The sequence below is a fragment of the Gymnogyps californianus genome, chromosome 1, assembly GCF_018139145.2.
Source record: "Gymnogyps californianus isolate 813 chromosome 1, ASM1813914v2, whole genome shotgun sequence".
NCBI lineage: Eukaryota > Metazoa > Chordata > Aves > Accipitriformes > Cathartidae > Gymnogyps > Gymnogyps californianus.
The window spans coordinates 44,573,508-44,600,754 of NC_059471.1; the positions used below are offsets into that span (position 1 = coordinate 44,573,508).

At 34.9% G+C, this 27,247-nt stretch overlaps 1 protein-coding gene across 1 annotated transcript in view; it reads left to right on the plus strand.

Moving 5' to 3' along the window:
• The window catches only part of PIBF1 (progesterone immunomodulatory binding factor 1), a 125,459-nt gene that overhangs the window by 76,579 nt on the left and 21,633 nt on the right, over nucleotides 1-27,247 (plus strand). Inside the window, exons 11-15 of the mRNA XM_050897402.1 lie at nucleotides 304-454; nucleotides 4,588-4,678; nucleotides 10,668-10,770; nucleotides 16,102-16,232; nucleotides 25,523-25,607. Coding sequence (XP_050753359.1) covers nucleotides 304-454; nucleotides 4,588-4,678; nucleotides 10,668-10,770; nucleotides 16,102-16,232; nucleotides 25,523-25,607 — 561 coding nt within the window. The remainder of the gene's footprint in view (nucleotides 1-303; nucleotides 455-4,587; nucleotides 4,679-10,667; nucleotides 10,771-16,101; nucleotides 16,233-25,522; nucleotides 25,608-27,247) is intronic.

Here is a 27,247-nt window from a genome sequence, read left to right on the forward strand (position 1 = left end):
GCTGTTACCTTGCTTTTCCTAACTCTCCTTTAAAATTCTTGTAGCTTTTTCAGAGAGAGATTCTCAGAATTACTAAGGCCTTAGAAGATAGGCATAAGTGGTATGACCTGAGAGTATAATCTGTGCAAGATAATATAGTTGAGAAAATAACTGCTTTTTAAAGTATTTTAATCTTTCCTGTGCAAAAGTTACATCAAATATTTAGTGTCATACTGCTAAGCATTTTACATGTATTATATTTTGCCTCTTTCATAAATAGCTGTAATGCTGAATCCCTGATCTTTCCATTATTCATTCTCACAGGTGCTTACAAAGGAATTTTATAGTCTTCAGTCTTCTAGTGAAACACGCATTATTGAACTTCAAACACAGAATTCTGAGTTTCAGGCAAGGCTAGATACTTACGAAAAACTTGAAAAAGAGCTTGATGAGATAATATTGCAGACAGCAGAAAGTAAGTTCTGTCACAAATTATATTGTATCTGTAGGTGTTTCTGGCATTATGATAAGATATCTTGTTTCTCGTGGCACTTGGAAAGTATTACAGTGCCTGTCAGTCTCCCTCCTTATGCCTGACAATTAAGATGCAGTAATTATTTGGATAGAAAATATTAATGATGGGTTTCTAAATGTATTTGTAAATATGTATCAAATAAACATGAACTTAGATATATGGATATTAAAAATTATCTCAGTGTTTCTTTTTCCCTCATTTCTCTTTTCCTTATTGTAATCATCCATTATAATTAAATATGTTTTTTAGGATTCTCCTATTATTTAAGTATATTTTGAATACCAGGAAACCCTTTTTGTTGACAGACAATTATAGGTTTCATTGTACAGTACAGTGATTAATGTGAATTTTTTAATGAATTGGGGGCAAAAAAGCTCTTCCTTGTGCTGAATTAATAATAATTAGACATTAAGTAGTTGCTTGTGGCAGATCAGTCTGTTCCAAGTACTAAATCCTGTATTAAATTCAGTCCTGATTACTCTTGAAAATTTTTGTCTCTGGTTGGCAAAAATAACAATATCTGTTCTCAAACACAGCAAAATTTCTGTGAAATCTCTATTGATTTGATTCTGAACCTAAATGAATCCACAAAGCAAGTAATTTCTAATTTGTAACTAAGACTCTAATCTTGAAGTCTTTTAGCCTGTGTATAAACAGAGTAAGACATTTTAAGATTTCAAACTAATTCATGTATCTTCTTGTCCTTTTCTCTTTCTTTGCTCCTCCAGAAAATAATCATAATTTTTAAATAATGTTTTCCAGGTAGAAGATCATTGCATAAGCTTTATATATAAACAATAGTGTAGAGCAAAGTATGTATTACTGGGGTGCAGTGATGTCTGGGTATCTTTAGTAATTAGACTGTGCATACTTTATTAGATTTCTACACTGCAGCTTGTACTTGTTAGAATGGCATGACTACCCAAAGGTTCCAGTCTGACCATAAGCATGTTTGCTATATACATGCTTATGTTTTAGTTGGTAACATGGTTTTTGAAATGTGTAGGTATATAAAGTTGCCTAAGGAGTATTTATATATTAATACAGAATTTTTGGACCTTACCTTCATTTTTTCCAAGGAGAAGATAGAGTTCAGAATGCTGTTTTTTGCTTACGCTGATTTACATTTTCTTATGCATCTTGGGATGGCAGTAAAGTTTTTTACAGAACTAAATCATTCTTAAGTATGTATTTTAATTACAATTTATATTCTATGCTACAGAATATGACTTAAAGAAATGAAAGTTTCCAAATGGACTGTTCTGTTAAAATACAATGACTTTATTTTCTGATTTTGTTGGAGAAAAAAGGGAGTTACAGTACACTATTATTTCAATATACTTTCTATTTAACAACCAACATTGTTTTTTCTTACTGTTATTATAGTGTATTTGATATTGAAAGTTAGGATTAATACTAATTAAGACTGAATTCCAGCACCAAGGTGAACTTCTGAGGAAAATCAGAAGAAATAAAAGTATTTCTTTTTTTAAAAACACTTTGAAGGAGAATGCAGACATACTTCCTCCTATGTCTCAAGTTATGTCCTGGTATTTACATGTCATAAATAGCTACAGGTAGAAAAATAGTTGAAAGAAAGGAAATATAATTTTTTCTCAAATTTAATGTGTTCTGGAAATACTCCAGTCTGTCTTTCAGAGAATATAATTTAGGCTGAAGCATTATGTGGAAGACAATTAGAATTTTCTATGGACTTTAATGAGAATAAGTTTTTATTCTTCAGTCCTGTGGTCACTTCTTTATATTTCAATACTGTGTAATATTTTTTTCTTCTCCTTGAGTTATGAAGCCTCTGCTTCATAACTCTGTTTTACGATATTTGGGGGTGCTGGTGGGGGTTGAGTTCTCTGGACTTTTTAATAAACTGTGTATTTGCACATGTGAGGTGGCTTTTGTCATATAAGCATATAAGCTTTTTATTTTTTCCTTTGGAGAATGTGCATGTGGAAGAGATCACTGAATCATGACTGTTATTCCCTCATCATTATGCCTCACTTTATTAATATTGAAATAACATGAAACAGCCTATTCAGGAAACTATCAAGAATTTATGTAGCCACTCCTTACAGCATCTGAGTGGTTTCCACATGAATAACAATAGTAAACTTTCTTGGCATTTGTCTATTCTTCCTTTTCAGGGTAAAATCTTCACTTTGGGGTATTTTTTTTGTAGACTAGTTGTTCGATTTTTATTGCTTCCATTGGTTAGTATCTTTTTAAGAAAAAGGTTGAACCTATCTGTATCCTCACAATGGCACTTTTTTGCTAAGTAGTGTAAAAAACTGTCATTAGTAAGTGTCCCCTAACTTGTAAAATGTATATTTTACACCACAAAGTCAGGTGAAGAGCCTAGAAAAACATAAAAGAACGTAAGAGAAGCACACTGATAAGAACATTACTTTGGCTTGATATCTACAACATTTCCAAATTTTTTTTGTATTTGTCTTCATGATCTGACATTTACATGGACACTACTGACAGATATGAATTTATAGGGCAGGATCTTACTGACATTTTTGAGACCTACAACACTGAATTTGTAACCAAAAAGAGGGATTATGACAAAGGCAGGTTAAATTATTTTTTATGTTTTTCTGAAGCAGAAGTATTTAAGGCACTGGAGAATTCCCTGTCATATCTAAGACAGCCTTGAAAATCTGAAGTTCTGGTGGCTTTGTACTGCCACATCAGTAAACTTTTTCAGTCATAGTTACTGGAATTTCTGTATTGTTTTTCGTGTAACTAGATATGTGACTTATCACAAGTGCTCTACTAGAGGCTTTTTCTAAATGTGTTTTAAGAATCCTTGTTTAAAATAGCATTAAAAAGGTATTAGACAAGTGAGGAAAGAAGCTATAGCATTGTGCAAGTTGTTGAGAGGAGAAGGTATTTCTGATTTTGAGGCACTTGAGCATTAGGAAAGATGAGTCAGATAGGACTGTCACATAATTTCCTAAATTTGTTTCTTCTGTTCCCAACTCCTTGATTCATCAAAGCTGTTGTGTAGTGCCTGGGCTGATGTTCACTTGTGCTCCCTCCCTCTCTCACACCCCTGCCGCTCCTGCTTTCTCTTTGTCCCCCTTTACCCCTCCTCTCTGTCCCCCTCTCTCTGTCCCTGCCTACCTCACACACACACACACACACTTTTTTTTTTTCCTTGCCCCACTTTATCTTACAGAAGAGAGGAAACCTGAATTATACGAGCTGAAATATTACAATCTGTACACGTTTTAATCTTGCTGCTATTGGGATTTCTTTTCAAAGCAATTCCAATGTGTTTTAAATTCTTAGAAATAAGTTTTCAGAAATCAATTATCTATGGAGGCAGAGATTATTTTGAATATTTTTACTTTGCATAAACATAAGAATCTCCTTCTTGCCCTTCTCTGAAGATGGGTATGGCATTTATCTTCCTCAGGTTATCGGAAATTTCTGATCACCTCAGTCTTTCAAAAATGATAGTGAGCAGCCTCGCAGTGACATCAGCTTCCTCAGCAACCTCGGATGAGTCCCTTCTGGTCCCATGGACTTGTTTATGTCCAGTTGGCTTATTTTTATCTTAATTTTATCTCAATTTTATCTCCCTAATTTTTAATCTTAATTTTATCTCCCTAATTTTATCTTCCTCTGCTTCCTCATGTATGCACAGAAAATGAATTCTTTAGAAAAAAAACCTAAGCAACCTAACCCTGTACTGCTGAATTAAACTTACAATATTAGTGTGTATTTTGTGACTATACCAATAATATGAATATTGAAGGACACTGAACTCTTTTCCTTTACTTTCATGTTGTATAAGTCTTATGTTAATCAGAAAAATAAAAAGTGAAAAGCCTGCCAGTGTTGTAAGAAATTAATGTATGGCACTGTATTAATGCTAATTGTGAACAAAATTGTTCAACTCAAGTCCAGAAGGTTACACCAACTGAAAATCTAGCTTCTAGAAGAATGTTTGTGTGTGCGTATAATTATAAATAGAATTGCTTAGAAGTTTGGAAGTTCTTGCACTGTAATTATGTTCTTCAATGGTAACTTTCTGCAATTTTTTGCAGTGGAAAATGAAGTTGAAGCTGAAAGGGTTCTCTTCTCATATGGGTATGGTGCTAATGTTCCTACAACAGCCAAAAGACGACTAAAGCAAAGGTAAAAAAGTGCCTCCTGAATTTACTTGTTCAAGATAAAGTAAGTGAAGTTATGTGCATTATGTTTTGTCTTAGAATCCAGCCAGTTTGATTAACATAAAGGGGTTTTTTTTAATGACTTAAGTATACAGGAATAGAATGAAGACTAGGACCTGTTAATGTGGTTGGTGCATATAAATGAGCATATACATATTTTTCTAGGCCATTTTAAGATCTTTTTTCACTGTCTTTCAGAAAGATTAATTTTAATTGTATAAAACTAAACAGCTGTAAAAATAGACTATTTACATTGTTTACATTTATATAATAGGAAATAAGTTTTTAATACCCTAAAAATTATCATATGCAATTGTAACAAATACACATCTGTCAGGAAATTAAGATGACCAAGGTTTCAGAGCATCACTATTTCATCTTTACAAATACAGGATCTGATTTCAGTTATATTTCTTCAGTTTGCTCTGATACCATTTGATCAATAGATAAAAATGATGTGTAGACTGAATAACATACCTCTTGATCATAGTCATTTTTAAATAATAAATTTATATTATGCATTGTCTCTAAGAAATAATAGTGACATTTGAATGGCTCATTGTGAGCATAAAGGCTACAAGTCATTGTGAAGTATAAGGAATGTGGATTTACTTATAACATTTTTAAACTGTGACCACAGCAAAACTTTTGCTGTTGTTCAAAATATGTATAGATAGTATAAAAAGAAAACATAACCTAAGATTGGAATAGTGGGATGATTTAGGTTAGAAGGAACATCTGGAGGTCAGCAGGGTCCAACACCATGCTCAGAACAAATCTAATTGTTCAAGAGCTTGTCCAGCTATGTTTTGATTTTCTCTGTGGGTAGAGATTCCACATCCTTCACAATATCAGGTCAGAGTAATGTGATTTTTTTTTTTTGTCCAGAATCCTGTCTCCAGCCTGACAGAGGAGACACCACAATTAGGATGGTGGTTTTCCCAGGATTAGACACATTCCTTGCACTTTGAGTGTGCCTACAATTTGCTCAAATGCAGGAAAGTCAACTGCATAATTTGTGTTAGTGGTAGGCTTTGACCATGCTGTCTTCTACCAAAATGAGGAACTCCACCATCAATGGTGGACGCACAAAGAAGAGTATACAGACAGGGTGTCCTGGTTTTGGCTGGGACAGTGTTAACTCTCTTCTTAGTAGCTGGTACAGTTTTGGATTTAGTGTGAGAATGATGTTGATAACACTCTGATGTTTTAGTTGTTGCTAAGTAGCGCTTATCTTAAGCCAAGGACTTTTCAGTTTCCCATGCTCTGCCAGCAAGCAGGTGTGCAAGAAGCTGGGAGGGAGCATAGCCAGGGCAGCTGACCTGAACTAGCCAAAGGGATATTCCATACCATAGAATGTCATGCCCAGTATATAAACAGGGGGGAGTTGGCTGGGAGGGGCGGATCGCGGCTCTGGCATCGGTCGGCAGGTTGTGAGCAATGCATTGTGCATCACTGTTTTGTTTTTTTTTTTTTTCCTTGCCCCCCTTCCTTTTTTTGTTATATTCCTTTTCATGACTATTGCTATTATTATATTTCATTATTACTATTGTTAGTCTTATATTTTACTTTAGTTATTAAACTGTTCTTAACCTACGAGTTTTACTTTTTTTCCCTTTTCTCCTCCTCATTCCACTGGGAAGGGGGGAGGGGGAAGCAGCTGCATGGTGCTTAGCTGCTGACTGGGGTTAAACCACGACACAGGGTGAACATGTACCATAGCTTCACAGTGTACATTTCTAGCATTCAGGAGCTGGAAGTGCCGTTTTTGTCATGTATAGCTATTTTTTACTACAAGTACTAGTTTGTTGTTGTTTTTGTCCTCTTAACCCCCATGTTCTCCATGACAAAGAATATTTAACATCGAAAGTTACTGGTGAGAATTAAGGGCGAATGATGGTCTGTTCATGTTTGCAACAAAGATTTATGGGCCACGTACTATTTCTTCTGTCCTTTATATTTGTTTTTCAAGTAAGTGTTGTCGATATAATTGTCAATCAGATTAGACCTGTTGTGCACTGAGTTACCTATTGCTGACAAAAATCGTAAAGATTTTATGTAGTACTTAACTTTGGCATGGCTTAATTTGCTCTTTCACATTTTTAAGCCTCTTCAGATTGTTTCCTTGTAAGATTTCTTTTTATATTGTATAAAATTCAAGAAGAAAAAAAAAAAAGTGGGGGGGAACTCCATAACCCTGTTGTATGTCTCTTTTAGGAGACTGTTGAGAGTTCTATAGCATCATTTCCTAAAACTTCAGTTCCTTCCTCCTCTGTCAATAGTTTGGGACCTTTTCTGAGTTTCACCTTAGATCCTTCTTTTTCCTCACCTTATTAGATTCAGTTTAGATTATTTACATATAAAAGAATTCTGCTAAATCACCTTTGAATGGTGAATCTGATGATCAGTAAGCCAGGATTTCAGATGTGCTTGAAAGACACTTTCTGAGCTTAGAAGTGGCTCTATCAGAATGCCTCATATACTTTTGTTTCAAAAGGCATTGGCAGATAAAGCAGATTTAATCCTTCATAATGGTGTTGGAGATTTCATAGACTATCTTTTAAAATTAAGAAGATTAAAAAAGCCATAAAAGTCTGTGTATGGTTTACCTGCTGCAGTTCTGATTCAAGGAAAACTGTCATGCAGAAAATGTGTGTGATGCCTTTGGCTCCCTAAGCTTTAAAACAAAGTCTCTGTGACAGTAACTTCTATGTTTAGAGCCATTAAAGAAACACAGATAAGTTTTCTGCTCTCTGGGATTGCTTAAGGAAAGAGAACCTATGACAAATGTGAATAATCTTTTTGAAGTCCACTACCTGCTCTTTAATTCCAGATGTATGGGATCCTAAATGAAGAGCTCTTGTAAGTTTACAGCATGCACTTCAGTCTCTGAAACTTCATACAAAACCACATATTCAAGCATAGTGCATTGTGGGGTCTATACCTCTTTGCCTACGTGCCAGAACCAACTATTTCATTACTTCGGACATAGGCTCCATACACCCATAGTAGTAAATTAAACATTCCTGGGAACATTCTGAAGCATCGAGGCCAAATGGTATGTAGTAGCCCACTTCCATAAAACTAAACTCTCACTGTAGGTTAGCTGCATGTGAACTACGTATTGGCAATGATTGCTTGCCCACACTAACCTCTCCAGCTATGCCTAGGAACTGTTTGGGAGAGTGTTAATGAGTAAATGGCAGAATACTACCAGGAACACTCTAGTGGTTTGCTAACAATAAATTACCACATTCTTGAGCACTGCATAATTTTCTAGTATAGTTGGAATCAAAGTTTTCCAGAATAAGATGTCTTTGCAGATCAGTGCCTTTGTCCCTTTGTTTTAAATTTAAACTAGTCAAAAAACATATTGACAAGCATACTTTAAAGACGTACTTGTGTTTATCCTTAAATACTTGCAAATTCAGGTCAAGTTCACTGAATAGTTGTAGCCCATCATAATTTTCCCAGCTACATTTGCAAAGTTGCCATGGGAAGGTATCCAAGTTTCCCCTTGCACTCTAATAGCTAATGTTAAGATCCCTAACTAGTCAGAGAAGTGGTTCATTTCTCTTTTGTACTAGATGGGATCTTAACACACAGCTCTTATCTCCTAAATAAAAATCCAAATAACCAGTTTGGAGAATTAACTTATCTTTTTCTCAGTTATTGTTTACACAGTCTAATGCTCCTTGTAGGAGGAACTGAGAGAACCAACGTCTTAGTGAATGCTATTGAGAATTTCAGGTAATTCCTCTCATACAAGCTGAAAGTAAAAGATTGTCTGTATGAAAGGGTAGGTTTGTAACACAGGTGAAGAATATTCAGACTTCTGCCAAATCTAAAAGTGTATTCCCTTTTACTGAGGAGAAGGTGGAGGTTATGACTGGTCAAATTTTCAGAGCAAGTTTATACACTCACCTAGATTTACAGGCTCTAAGCCTCAGCTTAAGGGTAAATATAATCTCCCTGTCAGTCTGCTTTGGACCACTTACACTCTTATAGATTCAATGTCACGGTCAAGAACTGGATAACACTTTGCTATCCATTATTTGGAGACTGTCCTGGTTTCAGCTAGGATAGAGTTAATTTTCTTCCTAGTAGCTGGTATAGTGCAGTGGTTTGGATTTAGGAGGAAAATAATACTGATAACACACTGATGTTTTAGTTGTTGCTAAGTAGTGTTTATACTAAGTCAAGGATTTTTCAGCTTCTCATGCCCAGCCAGCAAGAAGGCTGGAGGGGCACAAGACGTTGGGAGGGGACACAGCCAGGACAGCTGACCCAAACTGGCCAAAGAGCTATTCCATACCATATGGCATCATGCCCAGTATATAAACTGGGGGCAGTTGGCTGGGAGGGGCGGATCGCTGCTCGGGAACTCACTGGGCATCGGTCAATGAGTGGTGAGCAATTGCATTGTGCATCACTTGTTTTGTATATGCTAATTCTCTTAGTACTGTTATTGTCATATTATTATTATTATCATTATTTTTTCATTCCTTTCTGTCCTATTAAACTGTCTTTATCTCAACCCACATGGTTTTTTTTTCGATTCTCTCCCCCATCCCACTGGGTGAGGGGGGAGTGAGCGAGCGACTGCCTGGTGCTTAGTTGCTGGCTGGGGTTAAACCACGACAGAAACTAACAGTCTTACATTTTCAGTTTATGGACGGTGTGCATTGAGAGTCTAAGATCTGAACTGGAGTGACTTCTGCCTTTCTTCAATATACAAGTTTCTGAAAAATGGCACACATTTGACTGGAAGGATAGATTGTTGTAGAGAGCCATTAGTCCAGTGGTTAAGGCACGCTAAAAAGTGGTATTAGCCCTCTATATCTTCCTCATTTTTAGAGCTCTGAATTGCCCATGTCATCTTGTGAAATAGATTGGTGACTAGAGTACCTAAACACGGAGGGGTACAGTGATAAATTCTCTAGATACAATTTTGATAATAAGCCACCGAGCTGCTGAATCCTACAAAGATGGCAGGATTCATTACAGCACACACGAATTTAGACATCTAATCATAGGTTTAACACGGAGACTTGGCATCTAACCTCCCATTATAACCAATTTAGTTCTAATCAATACAGTCAATGGAGTTTGGAGTACATTTCAGTTCACCATCCAGGAGTCCGTTTTAGTGGAATATCATCAGGGTCTACGGACCAGACTGTATTGAATAGGACTAAATGATTGATAACAGCTTGAAAGACTGGGTTAGATGTCTGGAAGTAGGCTCTGCAATTGCATACTGAATCTTCCCATTGCTGCCTATGGAACTATGCTGTTGGATTGATGATAAAGTCTTTTGACTTTGGACATGAAACGTGCAAGAGGTTGAGGACCTAATTTTTTAACTAGGGTGTTTAAGTAACTCAGTAATCCTTTCTCTTCATTTCTAAGTTAATTTGTGGATCTGCGTAAGAGTTTATTTTAAAAAAAAGTGGAAATAACATTTAATTATTTAGCATATTAAATGTCAGACAAAACAATTTTGCCTGTTTTGAAAATTATAAAATACTACATTTTTCAGTGTTCCACTACAAAATGTATATTAATGTGCATTTTTTAAAAAAATGATTTAAGGAGAAGCCAATTACAGTGATTCCCTAAAGTTGCTAAAATGTAAATACTCATGATTAGTTGAAACATTTTGACATGATTACTGCAATTGTGTAGTATTGTACAAATTATATAGGTAATTACTTTGTAAAAAATATTGCAATGGCATAACTGTGGGAATGCTATTTCAGTGCTGTTAAATTTTGTAATATTTTCATTGTTTTTCTAACTTTGACCATTCTGCATGTTTCACTGTAGTTTATATATATTAGTATTTAAGCATTGGTGAAAAATTAAGGCAATCAAGTTCTGAAGTATAAATGTGAGAATTTCTTTTGCATATTTTGGAAAAATCAACTTGAGTTTGCTTTTTATTGGCACAGTGTTCACTTGGCAAGGAGGTTACTGCAGCTAGAAAAGCAAAACTCGTTGCTTGTAAAAGATCTGGAACATCAGAAGGAACAAGTAACACAGATTTCACAAGAGGTAAATTACTGATACAAAAAAATCAAATCTGTAGAGACTATAAACATTGCAGAACAGCTGTTCATAAAACAAAATATTTTCTAAAGTCTTTTTTATCTATTTGATGTCAAAAAATGGCCTCATAATTAACCAAAACTCTGTGTTAAAAGTTTTCAAAGAAGTTTATATTGTATTTTGCAATGAAGATTGAAAGAGGGGTTACTTTACAGGCTAAACAAGAATGTAAGCCAGACAGACAACGTTCTGATTTCTGAACAGAAGACCAGCTAGCCAAACTAGTTTGTTCTGTTTGATAGTTAATTGTTCAATGATTACCTCATTAGTTTTTACACAGCTCTTCTCTTAAATCACTTTTGAAAACATTTCTGTAAATCCTTTTCTACATTGTTCAGTTCTTGAGTCTTTTGAATGTACAGATCTAGGGAATGTTTAACATAAGCTGCTTTTAAAAAAAAGCTACAATTAATTTTTTTTTTACTGTGTTACGAGTTTAATTTCATGATCTTTTAAAATTCTGTATATAATACCTGAAATCACATATTACATTGACATGGAGAACAAACACTAAACAAAATTCAGCTTGAAATCTCCCAGAATTAAGGCAAACTAATTTTTTGAAATATTTTTAAGATTGTCTTCTAAGTTTCTCTTAGGAACAAAAGCACTTCTAGATTTGCTATTAGATATTGCCACCATATGGAATTTCTAGGCTGACTGTTTCAGAATGTGATTAACAGTTTGATTTTTAAAGCCATGGTAGTTATAAATTAGGATAACTACACCCAAGTACTTCACAGTGCAAATACTTGCATTTTCTACATATTTTAAAATTACATGAATTTTATGTATTTTATATGTGTGTATATATATGATTATATATGTTATTTCAATGAAAGACACATGAACAGTGAAGTTTTTGTATGAGGTTTTTTTTTTAACCAGTACTGCAATTTATTATGGATTCTTCTTAGGTATATCCTAATAATTTGTATTTGAATAAAACATATCTTTCAAATCTTCTTGCCTTGAAGACATCAAGAGATTTGTGAATCTAATGTTATCCTTGGTATTTTTCTCTGTCACTATTCTTTCACTATAGTTAATAAAAATCTATGCATTATTTCCTACTTAAATCTGTCTGGTTTCCACTTCAATACATTTCTTCTTACTCACAGTGGTTTTATATTTGCTTCTAGATCACTGATGAAAGATTCAGTACCAGTGACCTTAGTTCAAATTCCTGCAAAATTCCACTAGAACATCTTCACCTCATTTTTATTGTCCCATGAGATGTCATGTAGCCCTTTCTCGATCTTTTATCATATAATTGTATAGTTTAAATCAGAATGTCATCCAGTATGAAGTTAAATGTCTTGCAGATAGCTAACGCACAGCTATTAAGCCTATTAACATCAAACTCATAAGGTTAAATAAGATCTTTTAAGACCTGCTTTGTATTAAACTTATGTCTGGCATTCAGGTCTGAATGCTTCATCATATTTCTTTCTTCCCCTTTTTTTTTTTTTTTAAATTTTGCATATGATTCTAGGCCATTTTGTTTGATAACAATTACTTAAGCCATTCTGCTTGCCATCCTTCAATATGTGCACAAAGAGTTTACACTTGTTATTAATGGACTGGAAAATAGTTCAACATTCTCGTGTTATCCAAACTGATCATCTGACTTCTTTTCAAACAGAGGGCAAAAAATTTTATTGAAAAATTCTGTGTTTTCTTCAGCATTATATACAGTTTTAATGTATCTCTGCCATAATGGGTTGTACTGTTTCTAGGATTTATTTGCTCCTATTTTTTTTTGTTCTAAGAGTTCTATGTCTGCTAGTATCAACTTTCCCCTTGAAGTTGTAGCTCCTTTTGTAAATTTTCTGTATTTCATATTTTATACTGATTGCTGTTATCTTTCTTTATATAGTTACAGTTCTTAAACTTGTTTGTTGTCTTTACTGCATCCCCTGAGCTAAGATAGATTTTTACTCCAAGCGATCATCTTTCTTGATTTCTTTTTATTTATTTATTTATTTATTTTAATATTAAAGAGCAAAACAGAGATCCTGTAGACTACAGCATGCTCAGGTAGCCCATTATTATTCTTTTGATTGACAGTTTGTTCAGTCATCTAGATGAAATCTAGAACATGGATTGAAAGTTGATGCTAAAGTGATTGGACCAACTTTTCTTTTGAACTCAGATTAAATACTGGTATTTCACTGCAGTATTTATGATACAACTTTTTTTTAAGCTCTTTAAAGGAGGGAGGAAAAGAAAAAGATTGCAATAACTACAATGGATGCTCTTTCTAAGATTCTTTTTTTAGACTGTCCTCAACCAATTGCTGTTGAGCTTTATAGAAAGGAATCATATTGATCTTCTTGGAAAGTCCAGCGTTACCAAGAAGAAAATATTGACTTCTCCATAATTTCATTCATTTGATGGAAGTCTGATATAATATGCCTGCTTGAAAGTTGGAACCCTATGGAAAAGCTCAGCTGCTGAAAAAAACTTGTCAGTCTTCACTTAGTCCCATTATAGTATGTCAGGCTTTATTTAACTGCAGGATCCTATCTATTTTCAGGTCGTGATACAGCATTAAAAAAGAATTTTCCCTTAAAGTCCTCTTTCTGTTGCTTTGTATAGCTGTGACCTGCAGTGTTAAAGTAGGTATTGAGACTTACTTCATCCTACAGAAAATTTGTTGACCATGTCTAGGACAAAGAGAATAAAGGAATTCTCATGACCTGATCCAAGAAAGATCCTCAGCCTAGTGATAATCAGTTTATTGCCTATGCAACTCACTTCATGTTACTCTCAGTTTAAGTAAGTGGAAGGCTATACATCAGCTTCTGCAAAGTAGTGATTTGCAATTACTGTATTTAGTGTCCAATCTAAATTTTGGAATGAATTCACTTTGCAGAGGTTTTGAACAACAGTGCCAGAACTGATGGATAGACAGTCTCTTGTGTCTAGAAGGCTAATACGGTCTTTGGGTGACTTAAAAAGCAAATACTGAGTCAGTATACAGTAAAAGTGATATCCTAAATAAAGAAATTTACTAAGCTGATATATTTGGCTTGCTGCTGAATGACTTTTTCGAGCCTTTATCATGGCATTGTATTTGTGCTTTTTGTATGCCTCGTTTGAAACATTTTTACCAAAAGCAGGTTTACATCTCTCTCTGAGAGTATGGATCAAGCTGAACAATGATGAAATCCTTCAGCTTGATAGAGATGTCCATTCAGGGATAAATAATATCCAATTGCAAGGTATTAGATTTATCGCTTAAAAGAATGACACAGAAATACTTAAGTAAATCTTGTACATTAAGGCAGAAAGAAATCAAAGTTGCTTACAAAAAATAATGCTTTTGCTCAAGGATAATGCTTAATTTATATACGTGTGTATATTAGTAAAATTGATCCATTAAATGCATTTAATGCTTAATTGAGTACAACCTCTTTCAAGTTTATAGAATCAAACAGGCAGCAAAGCACCACCATGGAGAGGGAAGGGATAGCCTTTTTTCCTAACAGCAGCATGCTTTTTAGCTGGTAAAGTTAGCAAGTTAACAGATGACTTAGCAGCATCAAACCAAGCTTACAACATGTCACTTGTCCTTTCCCACTGAAGTACGTTAATTCTTATCAGTGAGAACAATGAGGAACTTCATGCTGTGATGACAGCATCCTTTGAAAGTTCTTAGGCTGTCAAGAACAGGATTCCAAACAAGATCAGTTGGATTAATTTTCTCCTATAAAGGCAGCCTCAAGGTTTTATACTGCAATTTTTAGACCATCCTAGAGATTAGTACTCCATGTCTTGGAATTACCTGTTTGTCATGACTCTCTGTTGTCTTCCTGAAAGAGATCTTTTTTGATAGCTTGTACACTTAAAAAAAGCTATTATTTTTCTAATTGTGTATCAATTTATTGAAGATAATTAGTTTCTTCAAGAAGATGATTGCCTCTTTTTTTTTTTTTTTTACTTCTCTACAATAAACTTGGAATTTCACTGTGGGCTAGAGTAGGTATTTCCTGAAGGAACTAATGTATTTAAATAATACCTAAAGATTTGCATTAATTTGAAGAAGTGCAATGTTGTTGTCTCTCATTTCACTTTTTAAAACATGAGGTGGAGTTAACTCCCCTTTTAGTAAGGCCAGTAAGATGAGCAAAGTTTTGTCTATATTCTGTTTTTTAATAAATGTGAACCATTAAATTATAAGTTCTTTGCACATTTGACAGAGGGCAGAAGTAAAACTGCAATAAAAATATAATGGAATCAGAGAAAGAAGGAAACAGTCTCATGTTTTGAAAATTGTGAATGGGAGAAGAATCTGATTTTAGGAAAGTCCTGAAATATTATTTAAACGGGCTAGTTCTGTAGGAAGGTGGGTTTTTTCCCCCTGCTTGTTTGGAACAACACAAAATAGGACAACTGGCTCCTGAATCTGATTTGGCAAATGCAGATTGTTTAATCTATAGAGAAATTTTATAAACTAATTGGAAAGCTTAACCATTTTCCGTTGGATTCATTCCATTAGACCTGTTTGTATCTAAACTTAAAAAGATTTTAATTTATTTTTTAAAGAATCTAGTTGGTATTCTTGACTTATATGTACTTCAGCTGCTGAAACTGCTAAATCTTGATGTGTGACCTTAATTCTGTACATGTTTTAGTGAATGATCTTGTTATATTGCTCAAGATGCAACCCATATCATGCAAGCTTTTTAAACCTAGTGATCCTAATTTGTTCAGGGAATAGGGCTAGAAAGGTTTATTTCCTACTTATGGGTATGACAGTCATTTTATACTACTCTTGTAAACATCCTGTTGGATTTCACTGTTCATATACAGTAATTGGTTAGAGGAAAGGGGACTTTTCTTCCATTATGACTGTGTTTTTATTTAGATTCAATTTCCAAGCTGAAAATTCCATTGTAATAGTATACTGTTTTAAAAAAGTCACTTGTGGTCAATAAGGTGAACAAACAGAGGCCTTGTCTATACTAATTTTTTTCATCAATGGAAGCTGTTACATTAAAACTCTTGAAAATGCAGATTAGGGAAGTGTGGAGAGCGGTAGCATGATTGCAGTGAAAATATCGTATAATTAGAACAGAAAAGAGGATAATCTACTAGATAGTAATTTGAGGGTAGTTTGTTTCTTTTTTTTTGTGAAATAACAGGTTTGGTTTTAATATTATTATGCAATTGGTAATACTGAATAATATCCAATAATAATTCAATAATAATCAAGTAATTGTGCTTTATAAATTATGAAATTTATAGTAGTAATACTTCTTTTTTTGTCAGCTTGACAGAGCAAATTCTTTGTTGAGTCAAGTACAACAGCCGTACAAATACCTCATTGAAACTGTGCAACAGAGAGATTCTCAAATAAGTCTACAGAAAGAGCATATTACACAACTTGAAAAAGATGTCAGGTAATTAAAATTACTGTTTCTTTATTTTAAATTGAAAGTAAAATCACTTACGAGTTTATCATTAGAAAACAATTATGTTATTGGCCATGAAGCAGATGTTGACACTCCATCATTGACTAAGTCCAGTCTTTATGCTAGAAATCTAGCATCTGTGATTTCTCTCATAGTGTCAGAAAAAGAGGCTTTAGGTTTGGAAAAGCAGCAATGACAGTCAGGTTGAAAGTAAGTTTGGAGTGGAGAAGAGCTCTCATGAAGTAGAGGAAAGTTCAGAAGAGGAAAGGAAAGAATGACACACCAGATGTACAACAGTAAAAATAAAGACATAAAGTCAGAGAAAAATAATAGACTAGTCCACCAGCAAAGCGTATTTCGGGCATAACTCGAGCAGACTTCTTCTAGTGGAGACTCTCTGATTTGGTGTTATATCCAGCTGTCAGAACTTTCTGACCACTGAGCAACTTCCCACTGTCATATAGCTTTATAAACTATGTTTAACATCTGGTTCCCAAGTAAGCTGTTATAAAATAATCTGCCCCTTGATTTTCAAGGAAGTCAATAGCTGTGTCCCACTGCATTACAGAAGAATTAGCATTTCAACTGTTAGGTGTTTATGTGGTATCTTGGTTTAGGAAATGCATACAGTAACAATTATGAAGCATTAATGTGATTGTATTATGAAGCAATTACAAGAAAAATACAGGTTTTTTTCCAACAAATCTGCTGAAGCAATGAAAATAGAAAAAGTAGGACTCACTATAGCTAAATACTTTATCCTACATACTGTCTTACATATGTATCTATTCATTCATACTTCCTGACAAGATATCTTTCACTGGACTTAACTTTGATTCGGTAAGAATAGGTATTTTTTTATTCCAGAATCAAGTGTTTTTAATATTTTCTTAGCCTTGATATATTATAAGAAAAACTTCAAAGGTAAATTATATTTTTCCACAAGATGAAAAATCACAATGTTCTCTATATATGCAGGATCTTACTTTCCAATTGTGAAAAAAATCATCAAAGAATTGGTCACTAGCAAATTAAATTTTTAGATTACAGTAACATGAAAACATCTTTCATTATTCACATAGTAGTCCAAAAGTGTCTCAAAAGCTAGGAAAAAAAGGGAGTAAATAGGTGAGGTCATTTCTGAAAGTGTATGGTTCATGCCCTTAAAATATGTAAGAACTTAAATGCATTGTTAGCATTGATTGTCTTGAGGTTTTATGGCTCGTTACAAATAATCTGTATGCCCAGATATTCTTCCTAAATTTAGCTTACAAATTAAGGCACCTAAATTAGGAACTTAGGTCAGCTTTCCTTAGTAGTTCATGGAGGAAGTGGCATCTCCAAAAAGCAATTCAGATTTTGGATGGAGTGAGTCATTTGCTAGAGATGCGTGTTACTCTCCATTCACTATAAAGGGAATTTTTGGTATCTTAAAGTGCCTGAGGTTAAGGAAGAAAACGGATCTGCACCACAGTGCGAGCATTCATGGTAAACATACCAGCAGTACTCTACTGTGGGGAGCTGGGGTGTGCTCACCACTAGTTCGTGTTTCTGTAAATGAAAGTGTGGTCTGAAAAAAAAGTATTTTTATCCTTAATGGTTTTGTAGCAAAAAAGTAACACTTACTTTGCACATCAAATGTTTTGGTAAGAAATTTTTTCCTGTAGTTTCCAATATTCCTTGTAAACTAAAAATAACTATTATTCCCTTATCAGAAGTTTGCCTCAACTTTGCCATAGTTTCAAAGGCCAGTGAAATTTTTGGAAAATAAATGTCTCAGGGCTTTTGGTTCATATCAGTAGTCCCTAATTTGGCTATTCATAACTCCACATGTAAAACAAATGTCCTAAATTGTTAGCTGATATTCCCTGGAGCACAGGAGAAATCATGATCTGGTATAAAATTGATGATGTTGGTCCTTTGCTTTCCCGTGAGAGGAAGGTTAGAGGAAGCGATTTCTATCCAGAGAACCATTACATTCCAGCAATCTTTTGTCATGAGGATAGCCTTTTGGAATCTGCTGGTGACAGTTTTAAATTAAAATATCCCTTAGGTGATTTCAGATTACTTTGTGGACCACTCTAGCTCCCAGCTATTCCAGAAATGAACCAGAATGGGATTTAAGTAAATTAATGATAATCCCTACCAAATATATGCCAAGTGAAGCTCTGCTGGATCAAAAGATTTAGACCACTATTCCTATCCGTCTTAGTTTACTAAACAGCATTTTGTTGATTTGTGTGTGGAATATTTTTGAGAGGATGAGTTCAGAGACTTAATGCTCTTCAAGGAGGGCCCTAAATTCTGCAGATAATGTTGATGCTATTAGAAAAGTAATAGTGAAAACACTAAACATGGTTTATGAAGCCTGGTTTCTCTGTGTATCAGAGCTAAGGGCAAAAGTTAATATTTGTAAAGCCATTTCAAAATGAAATGTTTTTTTCAACCCTTACCTATAATTAATAGTTAATACTGCAGTTCTGCAATAGCCGCTTTAAATTGGGGTTTAATTTATGCTGCAGTTACACAAAGTACATTATTTTTAAAAATTTTACATACAATACATGCATTAGTTTTATTTCTAAAAAGCAATTTCACAAGTACCAGCTAACAGGAAAATAATGTTCAAATTCTTGTTTTCAGACAGACCTTTAAAAATACTAGTGATTTTTTTAATATTTTTTTTAAAATCTCATATTTGAGTACCAGACTATAGACAAATTAACATAATGTTGATATGCCTGCACCCTGACAATCAAGACTGAATACTTAGTTTTATCCTCACAGCTGCCCTATGCTTGATCATGCTTTTCCTTCCTTCATGTTTAGTGTGCAGAATCTGTGGTGGAGTATTCTTTTCGTGTTGTGTTTTTTATCTCATCTGCTCAAGAGAGATGGTTCTGCATTATGTAAATTACGGATTCCTTAAGCAGAGTCACATCTGTGTTATCAGTGCCAGTGTTCTCTATCACCTCTCACTTAACTTGAGTGTGGAGGGATCAGCAAGGACTAATTTGCAAATGAATTTACTTTTTTAGACTTAATCCATAATTGGCTTCTGTGCACAGTGATGACGGCCAATAATCTTTTTAGAACATACTCCTAGGGTGGTTAGGTTCCAGCAGATTTCCCAGGATGATGAGTCAGTACTTTCTTGCAACCTTATAAATGTTTTGCAGCAACCTGCAGTGTTTTGTATTTCCTTGTCTATTGAGAAGGCTGTTGGTTGCTACTGGATGTGGGTTTGATTCTGTGATGAAATAGACAGTCTTGATGAAATCAGCACATGAGGAAGGCAACTATGAGGAAGGCTATCTATGACGGCAATCTCCTTCATTTGGGCTGTGGGTGTTCTTGTGCCGTATTTTTACCAATTTTTCACAAAATGGCCTAAAGTGGCTTATAATGTGGTCCCTTGACAGGCAACAGATGTGTTCAGGATTCTCCACACTGCATCATTCTATGAAAGTGTCATTTCTGACAGCAGTTATTTCCACAAGAGGAGCGGGAAAGATTCAGACAGATCATTTTGATATAACACTCTTGAGAAGTCCTGCAGATCCATCTAAGTTTCCTTCCAACGTGATCTTCAAAGTTCACTTTAACCAGAGCAGCTTACATGCCTTCATCCTTAAGCGTCATACCTCTAGAGCTAAGGCTGTCTTTCAGACCCTCTGTATCAAAATGTCTTGCTCACTTGGAAGGACTATTCAAATAGTACTCAAGGTTGCTTGTGTCAATAGCTGTCAAACTGAATCATAGAATGGTTTGGGTTGGAAGGGACCTTTTAAAGTTCATCTAGTTCCAACCCTCCTGCCATGGGTAAGGACATCTTCCACTAGATTAGGTTGCTCAAAGCCTCATCCAACCTCTCTGTGAAAGGAGAGGAATAGTCAAATAGGTACCAGACTGAATCAAGGCCTTAAAGTAGTATATTCCACCAGAGCTGGAGATACTTTAGTGGCTTGCTGAGAAGTGTGTCTCTTCTGGACGTCTTTCACACAGCTCTGTGGATCTTTAGCCATACCTTCACTAAGAACTGCAACAGCTATTGTGGTTGAGGTAAATGCTTAGCTGAGCAGCTGTCATTGCTGTTAGTTATTTGCATGAACAACTTAGGGACCCATCTCCAGGTTATTACAGGTGTGTGACATTACTGCTTAGATTCAAGTGTGAAGGCACAAGTGTATTACCACTCAAAGATAAAAGAAGAGGTTGTTTAGGGGTAATCGAAGCTCTGTCAGATGTGGCGCACACATATGTTCACTACCATTCTCCTTCCCATCCCCTTAGAATTCTCCCAGGCAGGCCACAGGCTGTGCTGGCACTTTGCCATGGAGAGAACCAAGGTGGCCCTGGGAGCAGAACGCTTCGTGTGCTTGTGCACTGAGCCGTGCACCTGCAGATACGCTTCGGATACAAAACCTCTGGTCTTGAGTGACAGGGCGTCTGCAGGGTGAATTTATAGGTGGTCCGCATATCTCAAAATACTCTGTTAAGTAACCTCTCATTTATGTTAGTCCACATAGCGCACTCTTTAATAAAAGTAAATACTGATGGTTAATAAGAGCAGTGGTATGCATGAGGATGACTCCTTCCTACTATAAAGAAATCTCTCTAGCATACAGTTCTTTAACCAGAAATGAAAACATCACATTTAGCACTCCTTTTGAAAAGAAATGCCTTGTAACTATGTCATGCTGTGGGAAAACAAATCTCTGAATTTCATTCTTATGTGTGTAGTGAAGTAATTGTAGTTTTAGTACGTAATTTTGTGCTAAAAACATCTAGGTTTATAAATAACTGGAGACATTAAACAGGACTTCATTCATAAAGAGAGGATATTTATTTTAAATGCAGTTACTCACATTTCTCACTACCAATGGCTGGTTTTAAAAGTGGTTCACTTACCCAAAAGCACTCTTCAAAAGCCTAACTGTGTGGCAAATCTAGAAGCAGTGCAAGGATTTTGCTCACTAAGAAGCTATGTACTGAAATGTTCCTTACCTAAACATTTTGGGTTCTCTAATTGCCATCAAAACATTATAAAGCTCAGCATACAGTGTTAGCTGAGTTTTTTCCATCACGGAATGGGCAATGAGCTTTTTATGAGAACATTACCATTCTGTGAAATATGCATCATCTATTCCAACACTACTGCAGTTTACCTGAGAAATGCTCCAAACAAAACTTGTAGAAATATATTTCTTTTTTTTCTACAAATGAATGTTTTCTGACCTGTATTACAACTTTTAAAAAGTTGTTTGGGTTTTGTTTTTGTTGGTTTTGGGGTTTTTTTTTGGTTGGTTGGTTTTTTTACAATTTGAAAAAGTAATTTCTTTTCAATTTGGACACTACGCGGATGAGTTTTTAAGGCATCTGAAGCATTCCAATTAAAATCATTAAGCAATATTCTCCTAAATTCCTTTAAAATATGATCTGTGGTTATTTAGCTGCACAACAAGAGATCACAAATTTTTCATGTATTCTCTCTTCTAAAGAACTTTTATTTGCAGAATTTTTTATACCTCCGTCTAACTCCATGACTTAAAATTTGACTTAGACTTTAAAAATTAGCTGTCTGCTCTGAGCTATTCATCTGTAATTTGCAGAGAAGGGATAGCTGCACTATATACCTGTATTATATATTCAGTTTTATGTACAAAACCTTCACATATACTATTTCTGTGTTTGATTTTTTTTTTGATGGTAATATTTGTACATGAACATAAGTTTTCAGCTTCATCATGCTGTAATGTGAAATGAACAGAGAGGCAAAATCTTTATTTCTTATAGCATTTGCGGTACACAGTTCACTGAAAAAGAAACCTACTTCTTTTCAAACTGAACAGAAGTAATAATAAAAACCAGTAACATATAAAACCATGTTTATTTAGGGTGTCCAGCATAAGCATATTACCCAGAACATCTAATAATAGAAGCTTCTGAACAGGATAGTAGCTAGTGTATTTAGACCAGAGATTTAAAAGATGGCTTAATTGCCCAAATTCAAAAGGCTTTAAAAGTCTGCGACTGGGAAATGTTAGTTTCCATTCTCCAGGAAAATCAAGTCAGCTAAAAATGTCTTACTTATGATATCCAAGCTACCTTGGCTTTAGATCCTGAGTAAAGCGAAACAAAACAAGCCAGTGGTTGCTATGAGCAATGTGTATGTATATGACAAGTGTATTCATGGTAAGTCCTGCATTCCTGGTACCTGGATTCATACCTGGCTAGGTTTTGAAAGTATGATGGAATGAAAATGAATCTCCTCCCAGACATTTTGGTTTCTTCTGGAAACCCAGGCACACAGAAAAAGCAGGAGCTGCACTGCTTTTCAGTTAATTCTCCAACCTGGACTTTTGGGGCCATGGTTAGATGATGTATCACAAAGGGCACCTTCTCCACACTCAGGATGGAGCAATCAGTGACCAGGACTGTGGAGCACAGCATGGTCTATGCTTGCCCTGCAGTGTGAAAACAGCCAATTGAGCTGTTAAATAACTCCAGGGATACTAGATCATTTCAACACAGTCCATTTCTCTCAAGTGTTCACATGTTTTCACCCCAGAACAAGTCATTGGAAGATTTCTTTTAATGTTTAGTGCTCTAGTACTTTAATACATCTCTGTATCATGAAAACTTAAAAGTATTGTTAGTTAAAGATGGTCAAGAAGATCCTGTCTCTTCAGATGAAAGTTATAACCCTTGAGCTCAAGAGTGAGAAGCTGGTTTGTCTAGACTCATAGACTGTGGTTTCAGAATCATAGTAAGACAGTTAAGGCACTCTGTCACCAAATGGAGCAGTCTCATCCTTACCTTCAGCTGTGGGTTTCCACTGTACATGGTAAATCAAGTTGTTCTGGTGATCCACGTGAAGAATAACCTTTAAAAAGACTCCAGCTTCCATCCAGATCAGTGAAGTGACCTACTTATGTGGTCACAAATTTTCTAGTACCAACACAAAGAGCAGGTTACTAGTATATGGTTAGGGAAGGATTATCTTTCAGCAACAGTTTTCACTTAGGTCAGTTGAAACAAACTGTAAAGCTGCTCTCTGATTTGTTACACTGCCAATTAAAACTGGATTAGGTTAAGCTACTGTTTGATGGAAGTGTAGGGTAGTTTAAAGCTAGAACCTCCTTGACTGCTGATACCCAAGATGCCCATTCAGAACGTTTTCATAACAGGGACTGAAATGGTCAGTCTTCTTCCCAAAATTGAACTTTTGAAGGTATTGCTGCTTTACTTGGTCATTACAGGTGTGAATTTATTATCATTGTGTCTGGTAACTGCTTTGTCGCTCTATTAAATGTATATATGCCTCTTTTGCAGTATTCTTTCAGAAGTATATGAATTATTTCCTTGTATCTGCAATGATGAAAAAGCATAACTATTGCAAAACTACTAAATCTGAAGTCTGCACGTGCTTTGGTAATTCTATATTCATATGTATGACAGAAAACACATCAAGTGCTACTGAATGATGTAGCAGTCTAATTCCTATATTTGTCCATAAACAAAGAAAATTAGAACTGTTCTACATGGATCAGTCATGTCATATTGTTTCAGAAGGTATAAGTAGTATAACTAGAATAGGTTCTGTTCTGTAGATGAAATTGAACCTTGAACATGAACTTCTGGTTTAGTCATGAACACTGATGTTTATGCTTATTTAGTACACTATTTAAGGCATACAGGAACTTTTATTATTGCTTCGCTAATAAGTTTGAGAGTCATTCTCTAAAAGGATTGGTTTATGCTGTTAGGGAGTACAGAAATCCAAGAAAAACTGACGTATCGGTAAGTTACAACACATGAACCCAGGAAAAAAAATAGTACAGCAATTTCATCATGATTAAAAATGTCACAGAAAATAAAACTCTTGGAAATATTAAAACATCTTTGTAGTTTTTCATAAATATTACTACTTTCCTTTTAAATAACTCAAGACAACTAAGCAATTTTGCCAAAGCATACAATTTTTCTGAGAATTAATGAATGCCTAGAAGGAATTGACAGTCATAATTTACAGTACAGATCTTGCAAGGAACTGCCAGAAAATCTCTGGGGCAAAGGATGATGTTGCTTATTTGAAAGAAGCAAATGATACACAGCCAATTAAAGAAAAGGTTGATTTATTTTGTTGATCGTTTCTGGATTAAATACTGGGAATATTAAATAATTTGTGTTTGCAACATATATAATTGCTCCATTCCATTTATAAAATTAATACATTTGCTTTTGAACTCCTGACCTGTATTCAGTATTACATATTTGCACTCCATATGCAGAATTGCATTTTGCATAGTTGTTGATTTATGTTATAGTTTATATTGTACAACCTATTTAGTTAAGTCATGATAACGGCATATATACCATTGTTCTTCCAAGAAAATCTCTGTGGCTGTTTTAACAAACTAGATTATATACTGACATTATGCATGCATTAGTCTGAAGTTTATTGTTTGAAACTGATGTTGGGGCTTAATATGAAAATATGTTTAATTATATTAGAATTGCTGCCTGGAATCAGAATGTGTATGCTAAACATTTCAAATGTTCATATTCTATAACTAAGAAAACAAAGAACAATTAAAGTTAAACTTTACATTGTGCTATAAAGGCATGCCTTCATGCTAAAACAGTTTTCATACTTGGTTCACAGTACAAACTTGATCCCATGCATTATCCTGGAATATAAAATAAAAAATGGCAAAAATATATTTACAATTTCTGCAGAAACTACATAGCTAAAAGGGAAAGCTGGATGTTGTTCTTTCTTGTATTTGTTATTTTCAAAATTCTAAATACAGTAGTATAAAAAGAGGTGATGCTGAGAGAACAGTGTGTGCTGCTACTAGTGATGCATACAACAAAGAAATCCACATTTTGATATAGAAGTGTAGATATAAGGAGCCTTACTTTGCTTATAAAATGAGCTCATTTTGCCTAGAAGAAATCAAGAGATAATAATAGAAAATTCTGATAATTTAAATTACCCTTCAGAGAATCAGAAAAAAAACCCATATTTTATGAAGATTTTGAATAGGATTTCTGTTTGACTAAAATAAGATTTTGTATGTATCGGTACATTCAGGCCCATTTATAAAAATTCCAATGCTTAAACATAGAAAAGGATCATTTGATACAATTACTTGAGCAGATTTTCATTGTTGCCAGTATTTAGCTTTAGAAAATGCATGTTTCAGCCAGAATACAAGATTAAAAGAGATTATCTGTTGCTATTACTGCATTTCCTATCCTCTTTCTACCAGTCTTTTAAATAAAGAAAAGACAGCTTTGCTGCGTGTCAAGAATCAAATGGCAGCAGATTTGGAGAGACTTCTAAATCACCGTGAGGTAATCTTCCTGTTTTAGCATTACTACCATAAGTGAGTTTTTTCTCTCCTCAGCCTTAAACCATGGGAAAAAATTGGTTTACTTTGGTTTGATTTGTTGGAGGTTTTTTTGTCTCTGTCATTTTCAGAAACACAGGTGATCCTGTCTGTCAGGCACTCAGGAGGCTCTCAGTTGCTAAATTCTCTCTGATGACTTAGTCTCACTGTTCTTTCTTTTCTTACGCATACAACAGACATGCCTTGCAAAATGTTTAGCGTTTGCAAGCATTTAACTAGTATTTAGATAAAGGTGATGAAATTGATACAGGTGTAATCTGCAGGGCCTACATGTGCCACAGTATGTGCCAGGATCTCTCCCTGCTTCCCAATCCTTGAGACCAAAAACCTGGACAAAGCATTGCGCAATGCATTTCCAGTATACACATCTGAGCTTCTTTTCAACTACAAAATAGGATTTGGGGAGAGGAAACAGAATGGTAGTCACACAGGTTTCATCCAGACAAGAGTCAGGGTATTTCTTTATGTACTTACCTGAGTTTCATTCAAGCAAGGAGTCAGGGTGCTTCTGAAATACACTCTCAGATCTAAAAGTATGCAAAGTCTTGCCATTTAGACATAAATGCTCTATATGGGGATTCCTAAAAGGCTTTTGTCAAGATTTCTCTCTAAACAATCTTAAGAGACTAACATGTCATGGAGTATGAGAGAAAATCTTTTTGCAGATTAAATGTCTGAAACAAAGGATAGAAATAAATGAAGTTTACCAAAGGAGTCCATACACAAATGATCTGAAAAAGGGTGAACAGTAATATGGAAAGCTTGCTGAAGCTACAGAATACTGAAGGTATAAAACCAAAAGCTGACCATGAGCAGCTGTTAAATGATCTTCCAGAGCTGCTGAATGATTTGGTAAGGATTTGCAGAGAAAATACAACATTAATGAATCAAAAATTATGACTGTGAGGAAAAACAACACAAGTTATATATACGCAGTGATGGGACCTAAATAGGCAGTAACCTGTTCAGAAAGATCATAATAGAGTCGTCATATCAATAGTTCTCTGAAAATATCCTTTCAATTCTCTGACGAGGAAGAGAGGAGAAGATGGGGAGATTCCTTTCAAAGAATCTACAACTCACCTAAATTATCCTGTCTGAGATTGCATTATCACTCATTCTAATACCATTATTTCCATAGAAAACTGACTATCCATGCACCTCTTGAAGTCCTCTCACTCCACCTCCAAAATTGTTCTCCCCCATCTCCTTTCCTTGCTATTCCCTCAAATTCCCTTCTTAGATCAGTAAACCAAAACCCATGTCATGAATTGGTCCCAACCAGTTTGTCTCTGCTGACCAGTTACAAAGCCATTTTTTGTTAGAACCAAACCAAAACAATTTCACTGACAGCTGAGTCTGTGAGCCTCAACTTAAGTGAAAACTGTACTAATTCTGTTCCCTGAGTGCAGATCTCAAATGTGAAACAATCACCTTAAAAGTAAAAAGAAAACAAGTTCTTAAGTTGCTTACTTTCTATGCTGAATTGCACTGCATGTTTGTCTGATGCAATTTCCTCCTAGAACAGTTTTTGCATTTAACTCTCTGAATTGATCGTAGTGCTTGTGAAGTTCCATGCATAGA